The sequence below is a fragment of the Betta splendens genome, chromosome 15 (genome assembly GCF_900634795.4).
Source record: "Betta splendens chromosome 15, fBetSpl5.4, whole genome shotgun sequence".
Taxonomy (NCBI): domain Eukaryota; kingdom Metazoa; phylum Chordata; class Actinopteri; order Anabantiformes; family Osphronemidae; genus Betta; species Betta splendens.
This window is the reverse complement of record NC_040895.2, coordinates 9,775,680-9,797,702: the sequence shown is the minus strand read 5'-3', so window position 1 is coordinate 9,797,702 and position 22,023 is coordinate 9,775,680. Positions and strand designations below refer to the sequence as shown.

The 22,023-nt window shown below is 45.5% G+C and overlaps 1 protein-coding gene across 9 annotated transcripts in view; it reads left to right on the top strand.

Annotated features, from left to right (window-relative positions):
• Positions 1-22,023, top strand: part of eys (eyes shut homolog) — a 183,533-nt gene that overhangs the window by 122,895 nt on the left and 38,615 nt on the right. For 8 of the 9 annotated variants that reach the window (XM_055502293.1, XM_055502292.1, XM_055502291.1 and 5 more), the window contains 11 exons: positions 7,323-7,419; positions 7,662-7,769; positions 8,896-9,041; positions 13,101-13,272; positions 13,571-13,649; positions 14,053-14,252; positions 15,741-15,865; positions 16,403-16,527; positions 16,775-16,970; positions 20,651-20,841; positions 20,930-21,021. In XM_055502293.1, the coding sequence (XP_055358268.1) occupies positions 7,323-7,419; positions 7,662-7,769; positions 8,896-9,041; positions 13,101-13,272; positions 13,571-13,649; positions 14,053-14,252; positions 15,741-15,865; positions 16,403-16,527; positions 16,775-16,970; positions 20,651-20,841; positions 20,930-21,021 (1,531 nt within the window). The remainder of the gene's footprint in view (positions 1-7,322; positions 7,420-7,661; positions 7,770-8,895; positions 9,042-13,100; positions 13,273-13,570; positions 13,650-14,052; positions 14,253-15,740; positions 15,866-16,402; positions 16,528-16,774; positions 16,971-20,650; positions 20,842-20,929; positions 21,022-22,023) is intronic. The other variant, XM_029175210.3, reaches the window with a different exon arrangement.

Sequence of the window (22,023 nt, the reverse complement as noted above, 5' to 3'; positions counted from 1 at the left end):
GTTTACAATCAGGGCTTCGAGGAGGTAAGAAAAACACACCGCTTCCTCAGCTTTATTCTGACTCGTATCTAATGCAGCTTGGACACAACGCGGTGGGGAATTGTCTACACAAGTGAGAAGCTAGACTTTAGAAGTTTACAAAGACGGGAGAGGATTCAAGAACATCAGCTGGCAACTGAACACGAGCCAAAGCGCAGTTGCAGCAGTGAGCTGTTCTAGCGGCGACAGAAGGCAGAGTGGCCGTCTCCGGCAAACGCAGTTCACAGTTTGCCATTTAGACACTAGAAAACAGACGAGTAATTGCTTCTTACTTGGCACAAGAGTTATATGTGGAAATTGGTGTTTCGGTGACTGATCAGACAGTGTGAAGGACGCGGCGCGGAGGCAAGCGCGGCGTCCAACAAGAAAAGCATTGGCCACGAAAAGCTGCAGATTAAACTTTGCCAAAGAACATGAAAAGAAGCCTGACGGGCGCTGGCAGCACATTCAGATGTCAGATGAAACCAAAATAAATTTGTTTGGATCAGATGGGGTCCAGCGTGTTTTGCCATGGACCAGTGACTCCATGCTGACCACGAAGCACGGAAGTGGGAATGTGCTGAAATCAGGCTGTTGGGTATAAAAGGTTTGAGACGGACTTGAAGTTTTCCCTACTAAGACGTTACTCACACACTAGATGTGTGATTATGATTGAGGCGCAGTTAAATAGCTGCTCTTAAATGAAACTGTCACTCTAAGTGAGATATTTACATGAGGAGCGATGAGCGTGGTGGTGTTCTAACTTATCAGACCTACAGTACAGCATGGGTGTGCAGGTAGATGCTATAGGCCTGTGCTGAGCCTTAATGGTTCGATCAGTGCAAAGATGAAAAGATGTTGGCAGATATAAATAGAGCGACTGGATGGGTTTCAGAAGGCTTCCTTGGAGAGGAATAGGAAATTAGGCGCGGGCTGCATACATTACAGCGAGAGCTTTGCGTGGGCCTGGTCGTTTTCACTTCACACAAGCATTGTGACTCACTACTCCATTATCATTCGCCATAAACCCATCCTACATAGTTACTACTCAACCAACACGGAGCTGTTATACAAGCGGTGGCGTGATCCCAGTGCAGCGTTTGTACACACGTCTCATGCAGCCGTCGGTTCGGGCCACTTGTCTAGGAAATGTGGGTTTCACGCTCATTTCAGGCCCAACTGAGTTTGAATGATGTAATGCAATGCATTAGCAAAGGATGTGCACAACGCAGTAAACGTTATCAAGGTTAACCTGTTGGATCAACATCAGTTTAAAAAAATTATTTGTGCTCTGAACAAAACTGCATTCAACCCCAAACTGAACACCGAGCTGTGAATATAAAACATAGCAACTCTGGAACACAATGGCTGCACAGCCCAAATGCCACATGGGGCTCCATCCAAAAAACACAAGATGCACTTTTATACACGGGCCCAGTTTGAAATCACGGCAGCTGCACCATGGTACACGCCTCGGGGCAGACATGAAAGCGTGCGCCGCTGCCGGCTGAAGGCTGAGGCGCCGTCATGGAGAACGTCACCCGTCTAGACGAGATGTCGGTGAGCCGCCGTTGAAGCGCGAGGCTCATGCCGGGGTGTTGTTTCAGTGGTTTCAGTGCCGAGGTGCAGGAGATGAGACGAGATGCAGATACATTTACTTATAACTGTGATCAGAGTCAATAATTGGGTTCATATACTGTATTTGGCGCCAGATGTGGGTTTTAATTTATAGTATTTCTGGATCCAGTTGAAATTGTGCTTTGCTCAGTGGTTTGATTTCTTTGTGGAGTCGTTTGTTTTTCAATATTAATTTAAGCCAAGGTCAGGATCTCAGAGCTCATCCGATGCTGCGTGCGCTTCAGGTGTAGTTAAGCTCTGGCACGAGCAATGTGACTTTGCTCGTCAATGTCACCTCTGAATGCTTCACTAAAAACGCCCAAGTAACGGAGCTGTGGTCCGTGTTGCGCTCTGCAATTAGCCGTGTGCCCCCAGAGTTTTAAATCCCAGCGCAGTGTTCAGCTCTTTCAAAGCTCCCGTGTCACTGTGACACTTTTGATGAACAGATCAATGAGTTTTATTGGGTCGTTATTTTTCCCTTTCTAAACTTTAAAACCATGTTGTTAGAGTTTAAAAGCCTGCCGCTGCTGATGTTGTTGTATCTTTGATTATGATCTGTTTCTTTGTCCCATACATCTTCATACTCACACCAGCTTTACTTTAATTAAATTAGAATTAGTCCCACTGTCTTTGAGTGAACAGATTTAGTACAGTTTAGAATGTTTTCAAAATCTGTAGCTTTGGTTTGTTTACTCTGCAAAGAAAAAGTTAATGCCTGAATATGACGTTTTTATTAAAAATATTATTCATTATTTTAGCTGTAGATTTAATATAAATATATTTAATTAACTTTCAGCAGATTGTTCTAACTGATGTAAGTGTTAACCCTTCCTGCTACTCTGACTGCAGATCATCACTGCCCAGCTTTTTTATTTCCAGACAATATCCGACGGCAGCAGAGTGGTCTCCTATAAAAGATAAGCACGTTATGGCGCATTTAATGATCTGGTTTCTCAGACTTCCTAACTGTGCATGAACTTACAAAGCTGTTATGGACACCCTTTCCCCAGGACACTTCACTAAACTATATCAGCCTCTCGAAAAACGGGTGATGTGGCAACTTCAGTGTGCTGCAGTTCAACAGGAACTAAAAGGCAGCTATTAACAGGTGCCCACTGGGAGCAGCATTAAAGGGATTTGTAAAACACAGCCACAATGGAAATGAGTTTTGTCTACAAAGGTATACTGTGGGAAGCTGGAGGGCAGAATAAAACCAGAGCCAGCTAAAAGAATCTTTTTAAAAGAAAATAAAAAGGAAAGCGTTCTCCTGCTTTGATTGCGCGGGGCTCCTGTAGGACGTTTTTCACTCTTCCTAGCAGTGACTCTCCGCGGAGGCTCTGGCCAGGAGGTCTGACTCGTCCCGCCCGACCAGCGCAGATGTTCCACTTTCATCCTAATGAGGAGCTTCGGCGGCGAGAGCCAGACCTGGTGGAGGAGCAACCTGAAATGGGGGAGCGGGCCGGAGGTTGGGGTGGGGGGGTGAAACAAACGCACCACAGCTCCACAGGTTGTGGGACAGGCTCGTTCAGGGCCACGCGCATCATGGTGGGTCTAAACGTGAGCCTCTGTCTTTCTCTGCATCTCTGCTGCAGAGAAGTTTATGTACAGCGACTGAAGTGACAAAACACATCTACTGGCTTGTAAAGCTAATGTTCAAATTTTGAAAAGTGAATAATATATATTTAAGAAAAAATTAAAACAACAATCATTTTTCAGTCCTACAGTATTATCCAGGATGTGTTGATTTGTGTACTGTATATATATATATATATATATATATATATATATATATATATATATATATATATATATATATATATATATATATATATATATATATATATATATATATATATATTAGACTTTCATCAGTGCCCATTAGCACCTTTTTAATTGGCTTCTCCGTGACCCTTTCCGTAATAAATCTCAACTGTTAGAAAGGGTGAGAATGTGTTTGCATCTCGTCCATTGCACGAGGTGGAGAAACATGACAGTGAGTTCATTCGGAAGCGCTGCGTTGTCCCTTCACATACAGAAGTGGCTGTGAACGTCCCATGAGACCTCCCTGGCCAGATGGAGAACAAACATGGTGCATGTTACACCAGCCTTCACCGTCCACAGGACTGAGATTGTGTCCTACCAAACAGTTAATGAGCGACACGTATAGGGAAAATGGCGTGTGGAGATTGTGTGTTATCAAAAGAGTATCGAAAACCTGCCACACAATATGTATGTATACAATATGTGCCTGCGTGAGCATATCAATGTGTTTTATTCCAGCACACTTGTTGTTGGATCCTACTGTGCTCCTTCCCTATATGTCATTGCCTGAAATACTACTTCAGTACGCGTGTGCGTACGGGTGTTTTGTATTTTGAGTCATTACTACAATCACCATTTACCCGTACAGCTCAATTGCTGGGAACATGGCTATTTCTAGGAAGTCTCATTGGCGGAGTAATGGTGCGTGGAAATCACACGGCGGACGGCCGCTCTGTGTTTTAAGCCGTTTAACGCGCAAATCACAGCTCAATTTGAAGAACAAAGTCCGGCGCCGCGCTCTGAAGTGACTGCACGGAGAGAGAGGAGGAAATATTTAAATGTGGCAGGTGTCGGGTCGCAGTGTGAGCGCGTGGCCTTTCAGCGAGCGAGGGGCTCAGCACGCCGCTGACGTTCCATCGCTGAGGGCAAAAGGTGGCCTTTCTTCCGCTTTGCTTTGAGACCTCTGTTTCCAGCCGGAACAACAGCGGCATTAAAGCAGGCAGAATGAAGCGCGAGGGGGGGGGGTCAAAGGTTTCCCCTTCGCTAGAATTCATAGTCATTAGTGGCGTCTAACATGTTGGTGTTTAACCCTGAATGTGTCACAGCGGGCGACGATAACCGTGCTCTTGACTGTATGTAGATGTGTGTGCAGCGCTGGCAGCGGAACCAGGGGCATGTTTAATTAGTTTCATATTCACTTTTTATGCCAAGATAAATTCTTACAAAGATTTCTATGCGTAGTCACCTGTCACAGGCGTCGAGAGACGGGTCCACCCAGATTCAGCCCTGTCCAGTCTCCGCCGACTGCTGGAATATGTCTTGACAGTAGTAGAGAGGCCCGTGAACCCAGATGCCAAGTGGACACCTGCAGTGATGCAACCGTTCTCAGTGAGATGTAGTCAAGTCTGCAGCAGTGCCTTTAACTGGCTCCAATGTCCGTACGGGCAGCATCCTCCTGCATCCGCTGAGCCCGGTCTCACCCACAGGTGGTCCCCACAGCACACGGGCGGCCTGGGGACCAGTCAAAGCTCCACGCGTGAGCACAAGGCGGGGGCGGGGAGGGGGCACGGTACCTGTACATCGCTACAGGTTCACAGCTTCATCTATATAGAATGTGTAAATATAGAGCTGGGTCTGGAACAACTGTACAGTAAACAGTTTTGGAATAAACAAGGTGTTTAATCATTGTAGGAGGTGGTCCAGGTGTTTAGCGGTGGAGTGAACCGGCTGCTGTTTACGCGCAAAGAGTTTTCCATTCTTAACCTATTTATCCAAGCAACCCACTTACTGTATTAGTTCACGCTGCAGCAACTTATTAGAAACGATATAGGTTTCTTATCTAGTTTACTGTTTGTTGCCCAGCATTTACACATAGCATGTGACCAAGTCCAGCGTTTTATTTATTATGTCCACATAATTACTATACAGTGTAGTATATACAAACCACATGCCAGGTCTCCCCACTTTTACCTTTTATTGAACATTACTGTGCTGATGTCAACACTAAAATGTTGGCAGACACATACAGAGCTATACTGTCAGCCCATGTTCAGTATTGGATGGAAGTTCCCACTAAGTCAAAGATGCTGTGTTTGGTGACAAAGCACTTTTTCTTGTTTTAAGCCATTACAGATATTACAGGTTTCTTTCATTTTGTAATGGCTGCATCACCGACTTTGCCTCCGCCAGCGTCGCTCGTGCGTCTAGTGAGACGTCCGTCACAGTTACAGCGAGTCGACGATCTGCCGCGCAGGCGCCACCGCTTTGTCCTCTTCGAGACGCCGCAGCCCCGGCTGCACGATGGAATGACTAAGCGAGCGTGCGCCCTGGGTATCGGTCTCTGTGCTCCGTCACCGAGAGGGCCTCCAGTTACCGCTTAGTGGCAGGAGATGCATTACATTACAGTGACATTCGAAACGGTCCCTGAGGTCCTCCGCCATCGCGTTGACTGACAGGCCGGCGAGGGAGACCCGTGCTGTCCCATAATTCACCACATGCGCTGTGTGCTCTGGTCCCGTGGAGTCCCTCTAATTCCTTTGTAGCGCGATGCCCAGGGCTGTCGCCGTCTCACTCCTCTCCTCCTCAGCATAACTGTAGCTACTGTTTACACTCGCCGGAGTGAGAAGACGCTGAAGGATCAATCATGAGTGAGCGTTTGATGTCGCGGCCTGACAGTTGCATTTACCGCAAAGTTTAAAGGATTAGACCATGTAGTGTGTGTAAAATGTTCCCAGCGTCTCCAGCAGCGTAGATTGCGGGAGCCTCACTCTGTGCCCGCGTGAGCGTGAAGCCTTCAGATGTGTCCAACGCTAAGTTGAAGCAGCAGGAGTAGTATAATGAGACAAGGAAACAATAAGAGCACCAGCGCTCATTATGAGCTAGTCTTATTAACCCTTAGTTATATGACTGCGCTGCCTTTAATTATGCATGGCAGATGGTGCTCTGCAGGGACGACGCAGTCGACTCTGGAAGTCACCAGAGTCCAGGAAATGGATTCTGTTTACCATTAGTCATACGAACCCAAATAAGTGAAGCAAATCATAGTAAATGCTTCTGGTTATTGATTTTTTTACATTGTTTTTTTGCAATATTATATCTGAAGCCTGCACCATCTGATGTGATAGATTCTGCTTAGACATGTAGTTTATGGGCCATCTACATGTTTGATAATTGGGGCCATGAGGCTGTTCTGTTGGATCATATCATACTCAAAGGTTGAGTCCTGGCTTCCTGGAAGCATTGCTCAGTTAAACACGAGTAATAAATGTTTAGTTACATCTGTGCCTTTGTGACTGTCAGTGAACGTGAAATCATAACGTCTCTTTTTATGGCGGAGCTGTTCTGTTGAATCACAAGGAACTGTACAGGTGAACCTGTAAATTCAGGCGAGCGACGATGTTTGGGCCTCTGGGGTTCCTCAATAGCTTCCTGTTCGTTTCGCTTCACGACGCTCATTTTGTGCCGCTCAGGAGGAGGAGACGAAAGCTCCTCCTACGGACCCGACCCGGGACCTGCACCGGAGGACTCCATCGGCAGGCGTCTACGCTGATCTGCTTAGCCGTCCTGCCCCTCAACCCCCTAATGAACAGGGGCAGAGGAGCTCCTGGGCTCAGCCTCGCTTTTACCCCGACTTAACGACGTGTCCCCCCGCTCACGTGCCTCCTCTCACACACACAGACACGCACCTCCCAAAGCCCAAAGCACCAACCCTCAGACCAATCTGTCTGTGGCACTAAAGTATTATTAGACTTACACGCTCTCAAAGGGGAAACAGTGAGTGCTGAGAGCTGGAAGATGAGATATGCTACAGGGGCTACTAGTTCCATTAAAATGGCATTCACTGGGGCCTTTGTTATCGCCGGCCCCGGTGTTTTCAGGATGTAGTGGGGGCTTGCTGATCCATGACCATCTCATCTATCTTTCAGGATTTGAAGGAAGTTGGTGTGAAATTGACACCAATGAGTGTAGCTCCAGTCCGTGCCAAAACCAGGCTGACTGTGTGGACCGGGTCAACGGATACAGGTAGAGCTTTTCCCTTTTTTTTTGAGCATAGAAGGAATTCTCACGCTCAGCAGTGAGGGGCCCATTTGTAAATTCGCCGTATCTGCACTAGAACATGCAGGAACAGCGATCCGGCGCACTGTAATTTTAACACCGCGGCTTTTTGCTCCGACTAAATTCCTCCTCTGCGCGTGCGGGAAGCTCATATTCCACGTTCCTCCGGAGACTAAATATCAATACAAATGATTTTTCTTCTTTTCCAGCTGCAATTGTAGGATGGGATTCGCCGGCGTTCACTGCGAGGTGGACGTCAATGAGTGCGCCTCCGGACCGTGCCGCAACGCCGCCGTCTGTCGGGACCTTGTGAACCAGTGCGTATGAATATGAATGTCCTTTCACCTCAGCGGCTCCGGGCCGCGTGCTTTTAATAGGTGAGCGGAGCGGTAACGGGCCGGCAGAACGCGTCTCCTCTGCTTCTGGTTTGGATAACGAGAGCATCTTCATCCCTGACACACACGAGCCGCTGTTCTAACGACGGAGAGCAAATTCAGCAGGAACACATCATGTATCTAGATTGGGCTTTACTCCACTGGTGCTTCTCACTGCTGTGCTTAATGGGAGCCCCGGGGCTTCCGGGCTTAGGCGGACAGATGGGTAGAGAAGTCCCAGGGCCAATTTGAGTCCTAAATGGTTTGTCTCCAGCTTGTCTCCCTTCATGATTTGGCTCCCACGTGACCCAGCCCTGCTCGCCGTGCTCCCTCCATTCAACAGTCCGGGGAGTTCACATCAGGTGTGCTTTAACCCCGCTGCCCACGCGCCTCGGCTCCCCCCCGCGTCCCTGACCCAGAAGCCGAGCGCGTCCATCTGCACTGTGGCGATGAATCAGCCCCCGCTCTATATTTACACGGGCCTCGCTGTCTTATTTTAAGCCCACCCGTTTCCCTGAGACACTGACTTTGACTCCCCGCATACGAAGCGAGAACTGTTATTGACTGATGTGACTGTAGTGGAATAAATTGCAGTGTGACAATGCTGTCTCCAGCAAGAACATCATCTGATGACAGTCAATAAACATGCTTTAGCATATTAAAGAAATCTAATAATGATATAATGGTTGACAGATGAACAATTAACTGATCCAGAGGTTTAATTGCGTACGTATATATTATCTCACTCCGATGGTGGATCACTGTCTCTGAGGTGTGTGGTCAGGGAGAATTAGACCCAGCAACTGCTGAGCGGAGGGATTTGAATTGAGCAAACAACGTTACTGGGCTCCAAGTCCTCCAACATAATTCCAGTTAAGCTTCACACTGGGAAACATAAATCCTGTCATGTTTTAATTTTGACTTTTGTTAATTGGTCATTTTCACTGACCCTAATCACATTCATTCAGCTCCCGACTGCCCGTCGCTGTTCTGTAACAGTCGCCCGCCGTGGGAGCTGATGCTCCGCATACGGGGGATTGTACGTGTCTGTTGTGACTCTCCTCCTCAGGTTCCGCTGCGTTTGCCCAGCTGGTTATTTCGGAACGCTGTGTGACCTGGATGTGAACGAGTGTGAAGTTTCACCTTGCCTACACGAGGGCGTCTGCGTCAACACACCCGGCGGCTTCCAGTGCGCCTGTCGCCCCGGATACTCAGGTAGCTCTGCGCCGATCGATACCGGGGTCTGAAGAGCTCATCGCGACGGCCGTGGAGGCGCTAAAAACCGCTGCACAATGCTGCCTTTTAATTAGCCCACCTCTCCCTGCGAGATACAGTGGCTGCTCTTTAGCAAAGCTAACAGGTGCATTTATGTCACCGGTTTTATCTGATGAAATCCTCTCAGTGTCAGTTAGTCGCCTTTATTTCATCCCGCCACACTATTGTTGTTTTGCTTCAATCCATTTGTCTTATTTTCTACCCAGACAGACATATCGAGTTATTTTAACGCGCACCGTGTGTGTATTCGCGGGCGTGCGCGCGATATCTAAAGCCGATTCTTGTCAGGTACTGGGAAGATTAATTTCATTTGTCTCCCCCACTGTATCGTCAATTTATCCTTCCCCAGTTGAGAGAGGGGGGAAATCTCTGAGGTATTGCTACTCTGGAGAGCAGAGTCTGACACGCGTGGCCCAATTCCCACAGAAGCAGCTTTTATTATTAGGCCCATACGCGGCATAGTACAAGTCATTACTTTTTCTGTTTCTATAAGCTCATGTGAGGAAACAGGGTTCCCCCAGAGAGCGGGCGGGCGGCCGGAGGATACGCTTCGGATCGGCTCGCGCCAGCACGAGCTGAGACAAAATATTTGCTCTAGTAACGTGTAGCAGCGTTGCAACTTTTCGGCTCCTGGTGCTTCTGTGGACGCGAAGCGGCATCAGGCTCATAACATATTTGCATTTCATTGTGATGGGGACTGAATGACTTTGAAAGCATGTGACATCCTTTCGCTGAGCCGCTGTTGCTCATTGCGTCATGATGTAATCATATTTTTTGGAAGTTTTTTTTGTTTTTTTTACTTATATTGAATGCCAGGTTTAATTTTGACCACAGCAGTGGAAGCTCCTCACTAATAAATCAGTCTCACTCTCAAGCATGTCATTAAGCTGTGATGACGCTTCACTCCCACCCGCATCATCAAACCCAGTTCCTTACTGTTTGTTGTTCACCCGGCCGGGGCGTGCGCCTTTTTTTGATTTGTCGTGTGTTCAGTAGATCTTCCGACTTCAGTGTGTCTTAAAAGCAAGAAGTCGCCTAATGACTACCTGTCACTTTCTATTTTATGAAACATTTCTTTCATTTGTCAGATTCAAGTGTAAAAAAAAAAATAATTGCAGCACATTCCATTATATTCCTGACACTTCCCACAGCTTTAATAATCATTTATATTTTGTACTTTTGGAACACTCTGTGACCCAGGATGGCCTTTAAAATGATAATTTATTATAAAAGCATTGGCGTTTCCATATGCATCTCTCTTTGCTATTTGTGTTTTACAGTATATCTTCATATAGTGATTTTCACTTATATTAATCCAGGGGTGGCAGCTGGTCTTTGGTCTAAATGTTGGAGTCCCCGTGTTTTTTAAACCAGGGTCAGAAGCCACTGAGGCGGCGTGATTAATGGCCGGTCTTGTTTTTATAAATCACAGTTTAAGCACACTATTCGTCACCTTCTGTTTTCTCTTCTTCACCCATCATTAAGGATCACGTTCCCCTGAGTGATGGTACAGTGCAATCAGCACATTGCTGCAGCTTCTGCCGTCAGCATATTGCCGGATGATTACGTCCTGGTCCTGGCTGTTATGTTGATGAAAGGGCTTCGAATAATCAGTCTTTTGTGGATTGAACTTGATAATTCACATAGAGACATTATTTCGGTCTTCCCTCCTCTGTGGAGGTTTGTTGTGGTGCAATGCGCACGGGTTAAAAGTGACTGTGAATTTTCCATTTGCTGTATAGATTTGTTTCCTAAATGGAACGAGTTTAGCACCGGTGAGGAAACCTTTTACACCCTGTAATGAGGGAACATGATAGATCGTGTGTACACTAAAGGCAGTTTATTCATTCCCGTTCATGATAAAACACAGGCAGCAAAAATAAATTGTGGCACCGTGTTTTTTATTTATTTATTTATTTTTTTATTTCCATCCGTCTCCGCTCAGAGGAAATCAAACCAAATGATTAACGACAGGTCAATCATCATTTTTCATCTCGCCAACACTGGACATCTGAGGCAAATGTAAATAATCTGTTTCTTTATTTCCTTAGTGATAAACAACATCACAAAAGTGTCCACTCGTCCACTAGTCTCTGCTATGAAGCAGTGATATTTAGACTATTACGAACATCAAACGTGTGTTTTCCTGATTTGTTGGCAGGAGGGAAACTAATTTTGACACTTTCTGTTATCTGGCGTCTCCTCGCAGCTTGAACCCCTCCCTCCCCTTCATCCGTCTGTGATTTCACTGCTATTTTGGTGAGGTCTCTTATAAATAATGAAAATCGACCTGCTGTATGAAGCTGACTTACTTAGCGAGTCTTTCGACTTATCTTAAACGCGGCTGATGGAGGGTGAAGAGATAATGTGTTTACAGGATAATTCGCGTGTTTCCTTTGAGTCAGCGCATCGCGAGCGGATGGGTGGAAGGCTGCGTATACACTTGCTGTATAGTGGACTATACCACACACTTCCATTAGTTCAGTGCTCCACTTCAGTGACTCCTCTCAGTAATATCAGATATTACTCTTATGTGTGCATGCTCCTTTCTTTTAGTGAGCGCACTGAGTGTATAACTAGTTGCTAGTCTGAGGAAAGTCTTTGAATGAGCTCAGGAAGCGTCAGAGTGGGACCTGCGGTGCCAGACAGCGCCCTGCATTTCACACTTGTGGCTATAAAGGGGGGTGGTTGTTTTGCTATTAATTATTGGCCTTACATAATATAACTTCAGCGGTAATTTGAATATGAATGCGGCTGGTCTGGAGCGAGCATTGGTGCAGTGAGCTGGGACAGTGGGGGGGGGGGGGTGCTTTGATTAAGCGTCCAAGGGCTCTGGACCTGCTGTGGAAATGCAAATGACAACGCACTGGAGGGACCGTCAACCCAAGGGAGCGGCAGCGCCAAGAACTTACAAGATATTTCCCCCTGATATTTTGGTCTCCGTTGCTCCGGTTTGTTCAAGTATTAAATAAGGGAAAGTCAGCACAGCTCTAGGTTAGACTGTGTTGGTGAGTCAATGCCCCTTTACTTATACAAGGCAGAATAAAATTAAATAAATGTCATTAGTATAAGACGGTAATGATTCAACTGTAATTTTCCTTTCTCTCCAGAGCTGCAGCTTTATTCATATGCTGCACATAAACAGTTTCCAGTCATTACTATTATGATAACTATGAGCACCATCCATCAAACAATTCCAACCACCTTCTGAACAATAACAAGAGAAAACGACTTGGTTAAGCTTCCAGTAGGAGGTAATACTTCAGCTTCATGCTTTGATGATTCGCTTTCTATTTATGTCAACGCTGGAGACTGACAATTAAAGTAAAAGCCAGCAAGAAACTAAACGACGTTTCTCTGCATAACAACGGATGAGGTGTCAAACAGTATCATGAGACATGTGTTAGAGCCACTTTGAATTATGTCCCAAAGAAAAAAAAAATTGGGGATTGTTGCCAGTTCCAGAAGAATAACATGTGAGAAAGAGGTAACTGGAGATTAGAAAATGAAAAAAACCTGCAGCTACACAAGCCAGAAGTCCTTTAATGCAGTGCCAGCGAACACGCAGCTCGCTGTTTACCATCGCTGGCAGTTTGTGATCACTTCATATCAAAGGTTGGTAAACATGTTAGTAAGACATCTTTATCTGGGCATTGAGCTCACTGCTGTTGGGGGGGGGGCAGTAATTTGCTCGTGGGAGCGGCGTGATACGGTCTATGAACTATAAAGTATATGAAAATGCATCAGCGTCTACATGTGGTGGTGTGTCCCACTGGTCAGACAGTGGACTGGGACAGTGTGTCACCGCTCAGCGGCAGAAAAAGTTCTATGTTTGCATATTATTTGTTCATGCTTCAGCCTGAGTCCACACATGAATAAAATAGCACTCAACAGCAGTTCCCAGACTAATCATCACTGACTGTGTAAACCTCCTTTTAATGTTTCTCATCAGGCCGAAACCTGATTGGACTCTAAACCCCACCGTGTTTTATTTCCTAGGGCCCCGGTGCGAAGTTAATATCGATGAATGCGTTTCAGAGCCCTGTCAAAATAGCGGCAGATGTATTGATGCGCCTAATCGATACCGCTGCGTGTGTCCTGACGGCTTCATCGGGCTCCACTGCGAGACCGACCTGGACGAATGCTTGTCGGCACCTTGCCTTCACGGGAGGTACCGATTTCTTCTCAGCCACATAAAACAGAACCTCGGCAAATTGGAGAGAAATGACGTGGAATTATTTTTAATTACTCCGCTCGCCTGCACACTGAGTGGAGACATATGTCACACGTGTGAGAGGCTCGTGTGATGCACTTGCAGGTGCTCTCACTGATCTCTAAATTATAGCCATCAGCTCCATTGAAGGAGAAGTAGTCATTCATTCACAAACTCTCACAACATGTTTAATATTTTATAGCGTGAGCACAGTATTGATCAACAGTCCTGACCTCTCCTGTCGCGGTGTCCTCAGCTGTAGCGACGGCGTACATTCGTACTCCTGCGCCTGTGAACCAGGATGGTCCGGCAGCACATGTGAAGCCAACATTGACGTAAGTGGGCCTTGGTTAATGATAAAGCTGCTGGCTGTTGAGGACGAACGGCAGACGCTGCTTTGAGTCATTTGTGTGGGCTTTTGTATCATTAACAGTATTGATTGTTTACTACAAGATAAGTTAATTGAACTACCGGGATCATGAAAGTGTTGTATAAATACCTGATTAAAAGAAATTAATCTAATCCTTAATTGATTCAAGCCACAGTTTGTAGCTGCACTGGATAAACAATTGAGTTGCTTAGAAAATCTTTGGGAGCATTTGGTTAAACAGATCATTTAATTGCCTGCATTCTAACTACCAACAATTAATTCTGCTGGTTTTTGTGTGTTGTCTTTTAGCCACATGTGCATCTTACCATACGCTAGCGTCTGTCAGAGCTGGTTCTGTTTGTTCACAGGACTGTGCCTCCGCTCCCTGTTTGAACGGAGGCTCGTGTGTGGACCTCGTTGATAAGTTCGCGTGCTTCTGTGCGGACGGCTACGCGGGGAAAACGTGCGAGTCCGACGTGGACGTCTGCAAAGAGGCCGCTTTGAATGTGTCTCTGTGTTTCAACGGCGCCACCTGCCTTGACGGGGTCGGATCCAACTTCACGTGCAGGTGAGTGGGTGGGTGCCTATAAAAGCACATAAAGATAATGTTTCACTTTATAAATAATTTTAGCTAATGTGTCCACGTGGGGTTTGGTGGGTCAGTGGAAGTCACCAGTCTCAGGAGGCCTATTTTTTATTTCCACTCCACGGGCTGCAAGTAAACGCAGGAAAAATCACAAATTAGCATCTTTAACAGCTGGAATCCGTGTCAGTTGTGGCATCTTTGCTTGTCTCTAATTAAAAAAGCCTTGCAAAGTGTTGCCGCGGCACCTGCATCCGCGCGCCGCCGTCGCCGCGGCGATCCGCCGCGTTGCCCGCGTGTGAGTCATTTCCTTTTAATTGCTGACGCGCTGTCCCTTGAGTGACGAAGTGCGTGTGAACGCAGGGTGTTTGTGGTGAGTGAGCGCAGTTGACACGGCCGCTCCCTGGACGCCGTACGCTTAATTACGCTCCCTGACCTTGTGTTGGTGCGCTGCTGTGTGCTCAGTGTCATGATTGAATGCAGCCCACAGAACAGTGGGTAGCGCCCTCTTAATTGTACCTTTATTCATGTACATACTGCAGGAAGGCAACATGCTACTTTATATTTACAGTATTCACGTTCTAGTTAATAACAGACTGATCCTGGCACCACTTCACACATGATTAAATTTACAACACTGTTAGTTGTCAGTGTTATTACATATCAGGTTATTGGCTTCATGTGGAATAAACCATTTTTCATGTCTACACTGCTGATGTTACTGTAAGTGAAATCACAGTATTCAGTTGTTTTTACAGGCTTAGTTCGTCGCTACTGGTGGACTCAGAGTAATAGACTGAAATCTAATAACAGCCTAACAACAGACTTTGTTGATCCGCAGCACAAAGTGCTTTCGCCGCTGTGAGGATGAAGTACTACACTCACAACCACACACATTAGTGGTGGTTAGATGATTAAATGCTTTCAACAGGTCTCAGTTAGATGAAGATGAAGATGAAGTTTGTTTCTTACTCTCCTTATGTTGATCTTTCTCACACCCGTCTTCCTTGGAGTCGGGTCATTCTTAGATGTGTTAAAGATCATTGTCCGTCTGGAAAATGCCTCTTGAAGCCTGGAGATCTACAGTAGAGTAACTGTAGCCTCACTTTCTCATGCGTTTGGCTGTTGGTTGACAGTATTTTATCAGCTGAAAATAAGTCAAAAAGAGATTTTTCGCCTGAGTAGTAATAAAGAATTCCTCTGTTGATAATCATTTGTTGTGCTTGAGCAATGAGAGCACTCCCAGTGTTTTATATGTTTGTTGTAATGATAACTCTTTGCCTGCTTTGCAGATTCCACTGCTGGGGATTTTTCCTTCTTCCCCTGGTTTAAATAATAGAATCGGCAACATCTGAGTTTTTGATGAATAATAAAAACAAGCACTTTTTAGATACAGCATGTCAGATTCACAGGGAGGAAGTGACAGCGCTCTGAGACAGCCTCCGCTTTTTAAAGCATGATATGTTTTCTTAGCTGTCCGCCAGGTTTCACCGGGGACTTCTGTGAAGTGGATGTTAACGAATGTTGCTCGGCTCCCTGCCACAACGGTGCCATTTGCGAAGATCTTATTAATAGCTATGTCTGCCACTGCAGGTCAGGTGAGCCACTCGGTCCTGTGAGTTCCTCTGTTCGCCTTCAGTCGACGCCGGCAGCTTTTGTTTTGTTGTTTCCGCGAGACTAGTTAAAGTAAAACAATCAGCATGTGCTACATGACGAGCTAAAACGCGCCTCCCCTGGTGCCGCAGACTGCACTATATATAAAGCATTTTAATGCATACTGAACTCCCATATTGGATTGAAAGCGTCTATATAAAGTGTCAGTAAAGGTTAGCATAATGCCTGCATAGTTTCTGTGTCTCAAAGCCGTTCAGAAGTCATCCACTGTTCCCCGGGGAGAAATTTGTAGTCATACAGTACTAAAATAGATAGTGATAAAAAGGCGATAGAACCGCTGCTCATTAAAATGTATGTGGTATCTTGCTCTTTAGTGAAAGCCTTTTCTTGTCTGTGTATGTGTGTGAACCCCAAAAAGAAGCAAATCAATGTAGGAGAATCTGATTGATATTCACTTCAGAGGGTGGAAGTGGGAGAGCCCGGGCTCACCACGGCACTCTGTGGGCTTTTGTTCCTGGCAGGTTGGACAGGCCTTCACTGTGAGGATGACATTAATGAGTGCCTTCCCCAGCCCTGCAACCAGGGGATATGCATTCAGAACGATCCGGGCTATGGCTACACCTGTTTCTGTCGTCCTGGATTTGTGGTGAGGCTCCCCACCTTATTCCGCGCCTCCATCCTCATTTTTAAAATTAATCGTTAACCTTCACCCCTTTGCACCTTTTTAAATGCTCGAACCACCTTCTTGGCTAAAAGCCAGGTTTGACGAAAACAATCAGAATCTAAATTGTTTTTCTTATGTAATGCTCTTTTTTCCTTCCAGCTGGAACATTTAACATTTTTATCTCCGCGCTACATGACACATCTGAAGGCTGTTTATTTCCCGTGCGCAGGGGAGGAACTGTGAGCACAACTATGATGATTGCCTGTTGAATCCATGTCCAGGAGCGTTTTGCTGTGTAGATGGCATCAACAAGGTCAGCTGCCTGCCCGCTGTTACGGATGCTGTTCCCTTGGTGACCGCAGTCAAGAACATCACTCGTGACTCCACGCCCAGAGTGCCTACGCCAACAGCTGAGCCGTTCACAGGTACAGAGCGCATGGAACACGCATGTAAGCGCATGCAGGGCCTGGGAAGTGACTGGGTACGTTTATGTAAGACGATGCTCTGCTATTAGAGGGAGTTTAAGGCGGCCGTGTGTTTTTGCCTCTTCACGTCTCTTTTCATATTTGACTCCATCTGTAATTATGAAATAAAGCAAATGCGTTTTGTTTTAAATATCATTTGGATTTAAAAGTAGCACCTTTATCATTGACAATAACTACAGTATAAGTGTAATATCTTTTTATGATGTTAACGTTTCTCAGTCCAGTCATCCAGTTTCCATTACTGCACTATTACTACTATTAACATTATGTGTGCGAGGAAGTGCCCCTCTATTATTGATTATTATTCCAGCTATTACACCTTCATTCATTCGTAGTGAAGCTGGACCAGGGGTTCTTTTTGACAGATGACAGAGTCATCCTTGCCTCGTCCTCTGCTCCAAACATTAGTTTGCCAGCCTTGAATGAGAGGAGGGTCCTACTGAGCTGCTACTCCAAATCAGATTTTTAGAGCCTTTGGAACTTAGCAGGTGGTGATATATTAGGTTTGATTGAGAGATTGTCGTAGTTGCAGCTGTGCCGTGTTGACTGCCGGGCAAAAAAAATAGAAAAGAAATGTTAAAATGTGGGGCTGTGGCGGACTGGGAGCTGTGTATTTGTGAGCTAATCACAAAGATTAATAGGTCCAATTTAAGGCTGTATCCTTTAACACATCCAGAAGCCAACATGTTATATATTAGTGGTGTTGGATTCAGCCGTCTATGTGAGAGGAGGAATTCAGAGCCATGGCTAGATTGTTACTCTTTGACAGATGAGGTCTGTCTGCCTTTGAAACAGTTCACAGGGCTGTAAAACAGACCTATTGAACACAGATGAGCTTGAACCAATTCAGTGCGACATCACTGTGGGCCCAAATAATGGAGTGTTCCCCGCTGCACCTGATCCAGACCCTCATTCAGTGCGCTGGATTAGAGAGGGTTAAATAAACACACCAGACCCCTGGTGAAGGAAAACAAGCCCAGCATTTACACACCAACACAGCGCTTTGCTCTTTTACATGGAAATGCAGCGCGTTTATAAGTAAAGGGTCCCGGAAACCCATGAGTTTATCTAACTAGGTCACCATGGAGACGCATGTACTGCCCTCGGTGCTGCCTGAAATAGACTCCGACAGTGTTCCTTGCTTAAACCTTGGAGATATATCAGGTCAATAGCAAATTAACCATAGAACATAGTTGATATATAGACTAGACAAGGCTTTACTGTTTTGAATTTTGGGTTTTGTGTTGGTCGTGGCGTGATCGCTGCAGCACAGGTGAAGCTGTGACCTCGCTGCGCCCCGCGTAGCGAGACTCAAATTACTCCGCAAACATCCTGATGAGAATGAAGTTAAGCACCTGCAGTTCTGCACTCGGGGCAGCGCTTCCCATCCCGTGCATCGCGGCCCGCATTAGCTCTGTTTATGATGGGTTGCGCCCGTCGCCGTCCCTGATGCATCCAGTGACCACGACGTTGCGTGAGTTCACATGGACGTTGCTGCTTGAATATTCACGAAGGCCTCGTCTGTGTTTGTCAGTTCATGGTCTGCGCGCTCCTGTACAGTGGTATCAGCTCAGTGCGTTGGAGTCATTGCATCAGCTATTTTTAAACCAGACAAAGTTATGAAAGACAAGCAGTTTTATATTTAGCAGCGAGGCTAAATCTTCCTACGTTATATTTTGAACACAAGACGGTCTCTACTGGTTTGAACGGTACAGATTGACCTTTGACCTTCCCCCAGGACTCTGTAATGGCAGTATTTTATCTCTGTCCTGTGACAAGTTCAATCAGTCAGTCTATTACCTTGGCCTATAAATCAGTCCAAAACCAGACTTACATCCTGGCTGTTTTTAATGAATGGGACATCAAGTCTATATCAATTAAATCCCACCGTCCAAAGTCTGTCCTCGTTCTAATTGATCTTATGTTCACATTCCCTCAAATAAATTTTTCTAGTGCAATATCTACTTTGTGCTGCAACATTGCGCTCCACCTTCCTATGTTACATTAAATATGACTCATATCAATTTTCTCACCTCCTTTATGGACAGATATTAAGGTGGCTCTAATTAAATCTGATCTGAAAGATTTATGCCAGGGATTATTCCCGATGAGACCCCCCCCCCCCTTATTGAAACTCAAGGAGCTTTTGAACAGTATAAGAGTACCGTAATGAGAAACTCCTTGGTCAGCACTCTGTTAAAAGTAGAATAGGTGAAAAGCTGCACAACGGGGTGTAGAGAAGTAAAAACAAATTAGATACAGTTTATATTGTACACATTTGGAATGCAGATGAAGCCTGATGACTTACTTGTGGTGTGAGAAAGTAAAGTAGTGGTAAAAGCAGGAGACCTTTGAAGGAGAGACTGAAGCTAACTGCTAATGAGGCATGATACAGCCTCCTGGCATCAGCCTCAGACTGCATCAAAGACTACATCAGACTAAACAAGGCTTTAAAATTAATGAATAGCTTTGTCTCTGAGGGCTAATTTTCCGTCATCAGCATTGGCGAACCCCATTGTCAGGAGTGAGGCAGGAGACAGCGCAGCGCTGTTGCAGTGCGCGTTTATCCTCATTAATTCACACATCACCCAGGTCCGCTCCGGGTGCTTCTTACTTTTTGTCAAGGCCCTCCCCTCTGGGGTATTAGTGGTATCGCTCCCTGGAGGAAATGCGGGTCGGCTCGTTTGCCGAATGCCCCGAGGTGCCCCACTGTCAGATCAAACGCTGTCTGGCCTATTTGTACCTGACACGTAACAAATATTGATAAAGGTCCTACTTAGATCAGCCTGATTAATCATGGCAACAACTTAAAGGGAGCTTTGCTGATTTCTCTAGTGTAATGTTTTTTTTTCAGTCAGACCCTGAGACAGGTGCATCCGGGGAAGCTTTTCATTTTAACGGGCTCTCTGGTTTGCCTTTTCTGCAACAAATTGCACTATTCCCCTCAAATGAGAAATATATTGAGCATGAGCAGCCCTAATGCTTGCTTTCAATTCCAGTCTGAGACTGTCTTTTAAGTTTGTCTGCGTCACTACCCCCACTAAGCTGGCGGGCAGCGAGACTTCTGCTAAAATGTCCCATAATTGCCCATTCTCATGGATGATATGAGCCGAGCTATTTGACTATAAAATGAGGCACGGAATAAACTTGTGTGAATGCGTTCATTTCAGCGGAGCCTCCTCTCTCGCCTTTTTCATGCTTCACAGCTTGTTGGCAAATAGGACTATTTACAGTATGAGTGTACAGTGAGCAAGAGGAAAATTGATCTAGGTTTCGCCTGTAATTCTCACACTGTGATGGAAATTAGTTTTGCATACATGTTGTACAGTAAGCGTATTTGATGAATATGGACACTCAGATATAGAAGTGTGCTGAACTGAAAGTCTGTAAACATCCTTTGTGAGGTGTCAATAGCAAAACTTAGATTTAATAATTCTGCGGATGCACTTTTAGTATCTCATCATATCCTGTGCTTTGACCTCCCAGCGGAGGGAGTGGAAAAGTTGAATTATTCGATCAGGGATCAATAGGGGATCTGAGCTGGGCTCGCAGTGCGGATGCATGAACTGCCTGTTTACCCTTTTTGCACATTTCAGCTTACTTTATTGTTTATTTCCCAGATTCGGGCTACATCCAGTACCTTGGGTCTTCATATCTGGAGTTTGAGGGTATTGACCTCAAAGCACTCAACAACATTACTGTGAGATTTCAGACACAAGCGGCCCAGGGAACCTTACTTTATGTTGACCAAGGACCTGCTAATGGGCAATTCTTTTTCCTGAAGCTTTTCGTTCTGGATGGAATTTTGCAGGTACAATCCGAGGTGAACGTAGTTGTTTCAGGGAACTTTAGTTTGTAGTAACAAAGCATATTGTGAACCTCTTTTTCATATGTTTCAGTATGTGTTTTCCTGTAATCAAGACGAAGACGTCAGCCGGATCAGCACATCCAGTCGTGTTGATGACGGCGTGGTGCACATCATCAATATCAGGTTTCCCTTTTAATATTCTTAATGTTCAGATCACAAATGTTGCTTCAGTATTAGAAGGAAATACGTTTCCCAACAATATTACAGCTTTTAATTTGCAAGTTCTATTAACACTGACATCAAACCAGATGCTGTGTGTATGTATGCGCTTCAGGCAAGAAGATATTCTGCACGTACACGATGATAAGCTACTTACTGTAGGTCTGTGGAATATACAAATGGTGTTCAAACGCTGTTAGCACCTCAGGTGGTATTAATTTGATCCTCAGTTATTCATTTATTTGAAGTATAGCAGATTTTGCAGCGAAGACCTGGAACTAATACCGTGTGAACACATGTAATTGGCAGGAATCAGCAGAGTTTAGGTTTTAGGAGCGACGGGCCAATGGGCTCAGGATCCCGCGAACAAAAAGCAAATGTCAGAATGCGCCTATTAAAATGTATTAGTGATCACTGCTCATGTTTTATTGGCTGTCCTAAAGTCTTCATTTGCAGTTTTTCATTACGGGAAGATTAACAAGCAGGAGCCGAGCACAAAATCAATGTTTAAATGATTTAAAGTGAGGCTGTGGCCTCTTTAGTTATATTGTTGCTAAGCCCATGTGCAATCTTGCTGCCAGCCCTCTCCATTATATTCTGACATAAAAAAGATTGTGGTTGCGTTCGGAGACACGTAGTTTATTATGCATGAGCTAGTGGCTGAGACAGAGGGCTAATGTTCAACTTACATCAAATCAGTTAAAGCAGCGCGTGAGGAGACACCATAGAGACGTTTGAATGTCCCGTTAGTTCCTTTTCAGTTAAAACGCACCAATGTAATCTAAAGAATGTGAGTGAAAGGGCGAGAAGTGGAGGGTTTCTGAATTTGCGAAAGGGAATGAACGCGCTGAAGGTGCTTGTGGACACGCTGTGCCAGAGGTGGGAACATTATTTCCTGATGAAACAAAGCTGACTGGGAAGGTTACCTCATGCTTCCTGGCAGGCGGCTGCACTGTCCTAAATTCA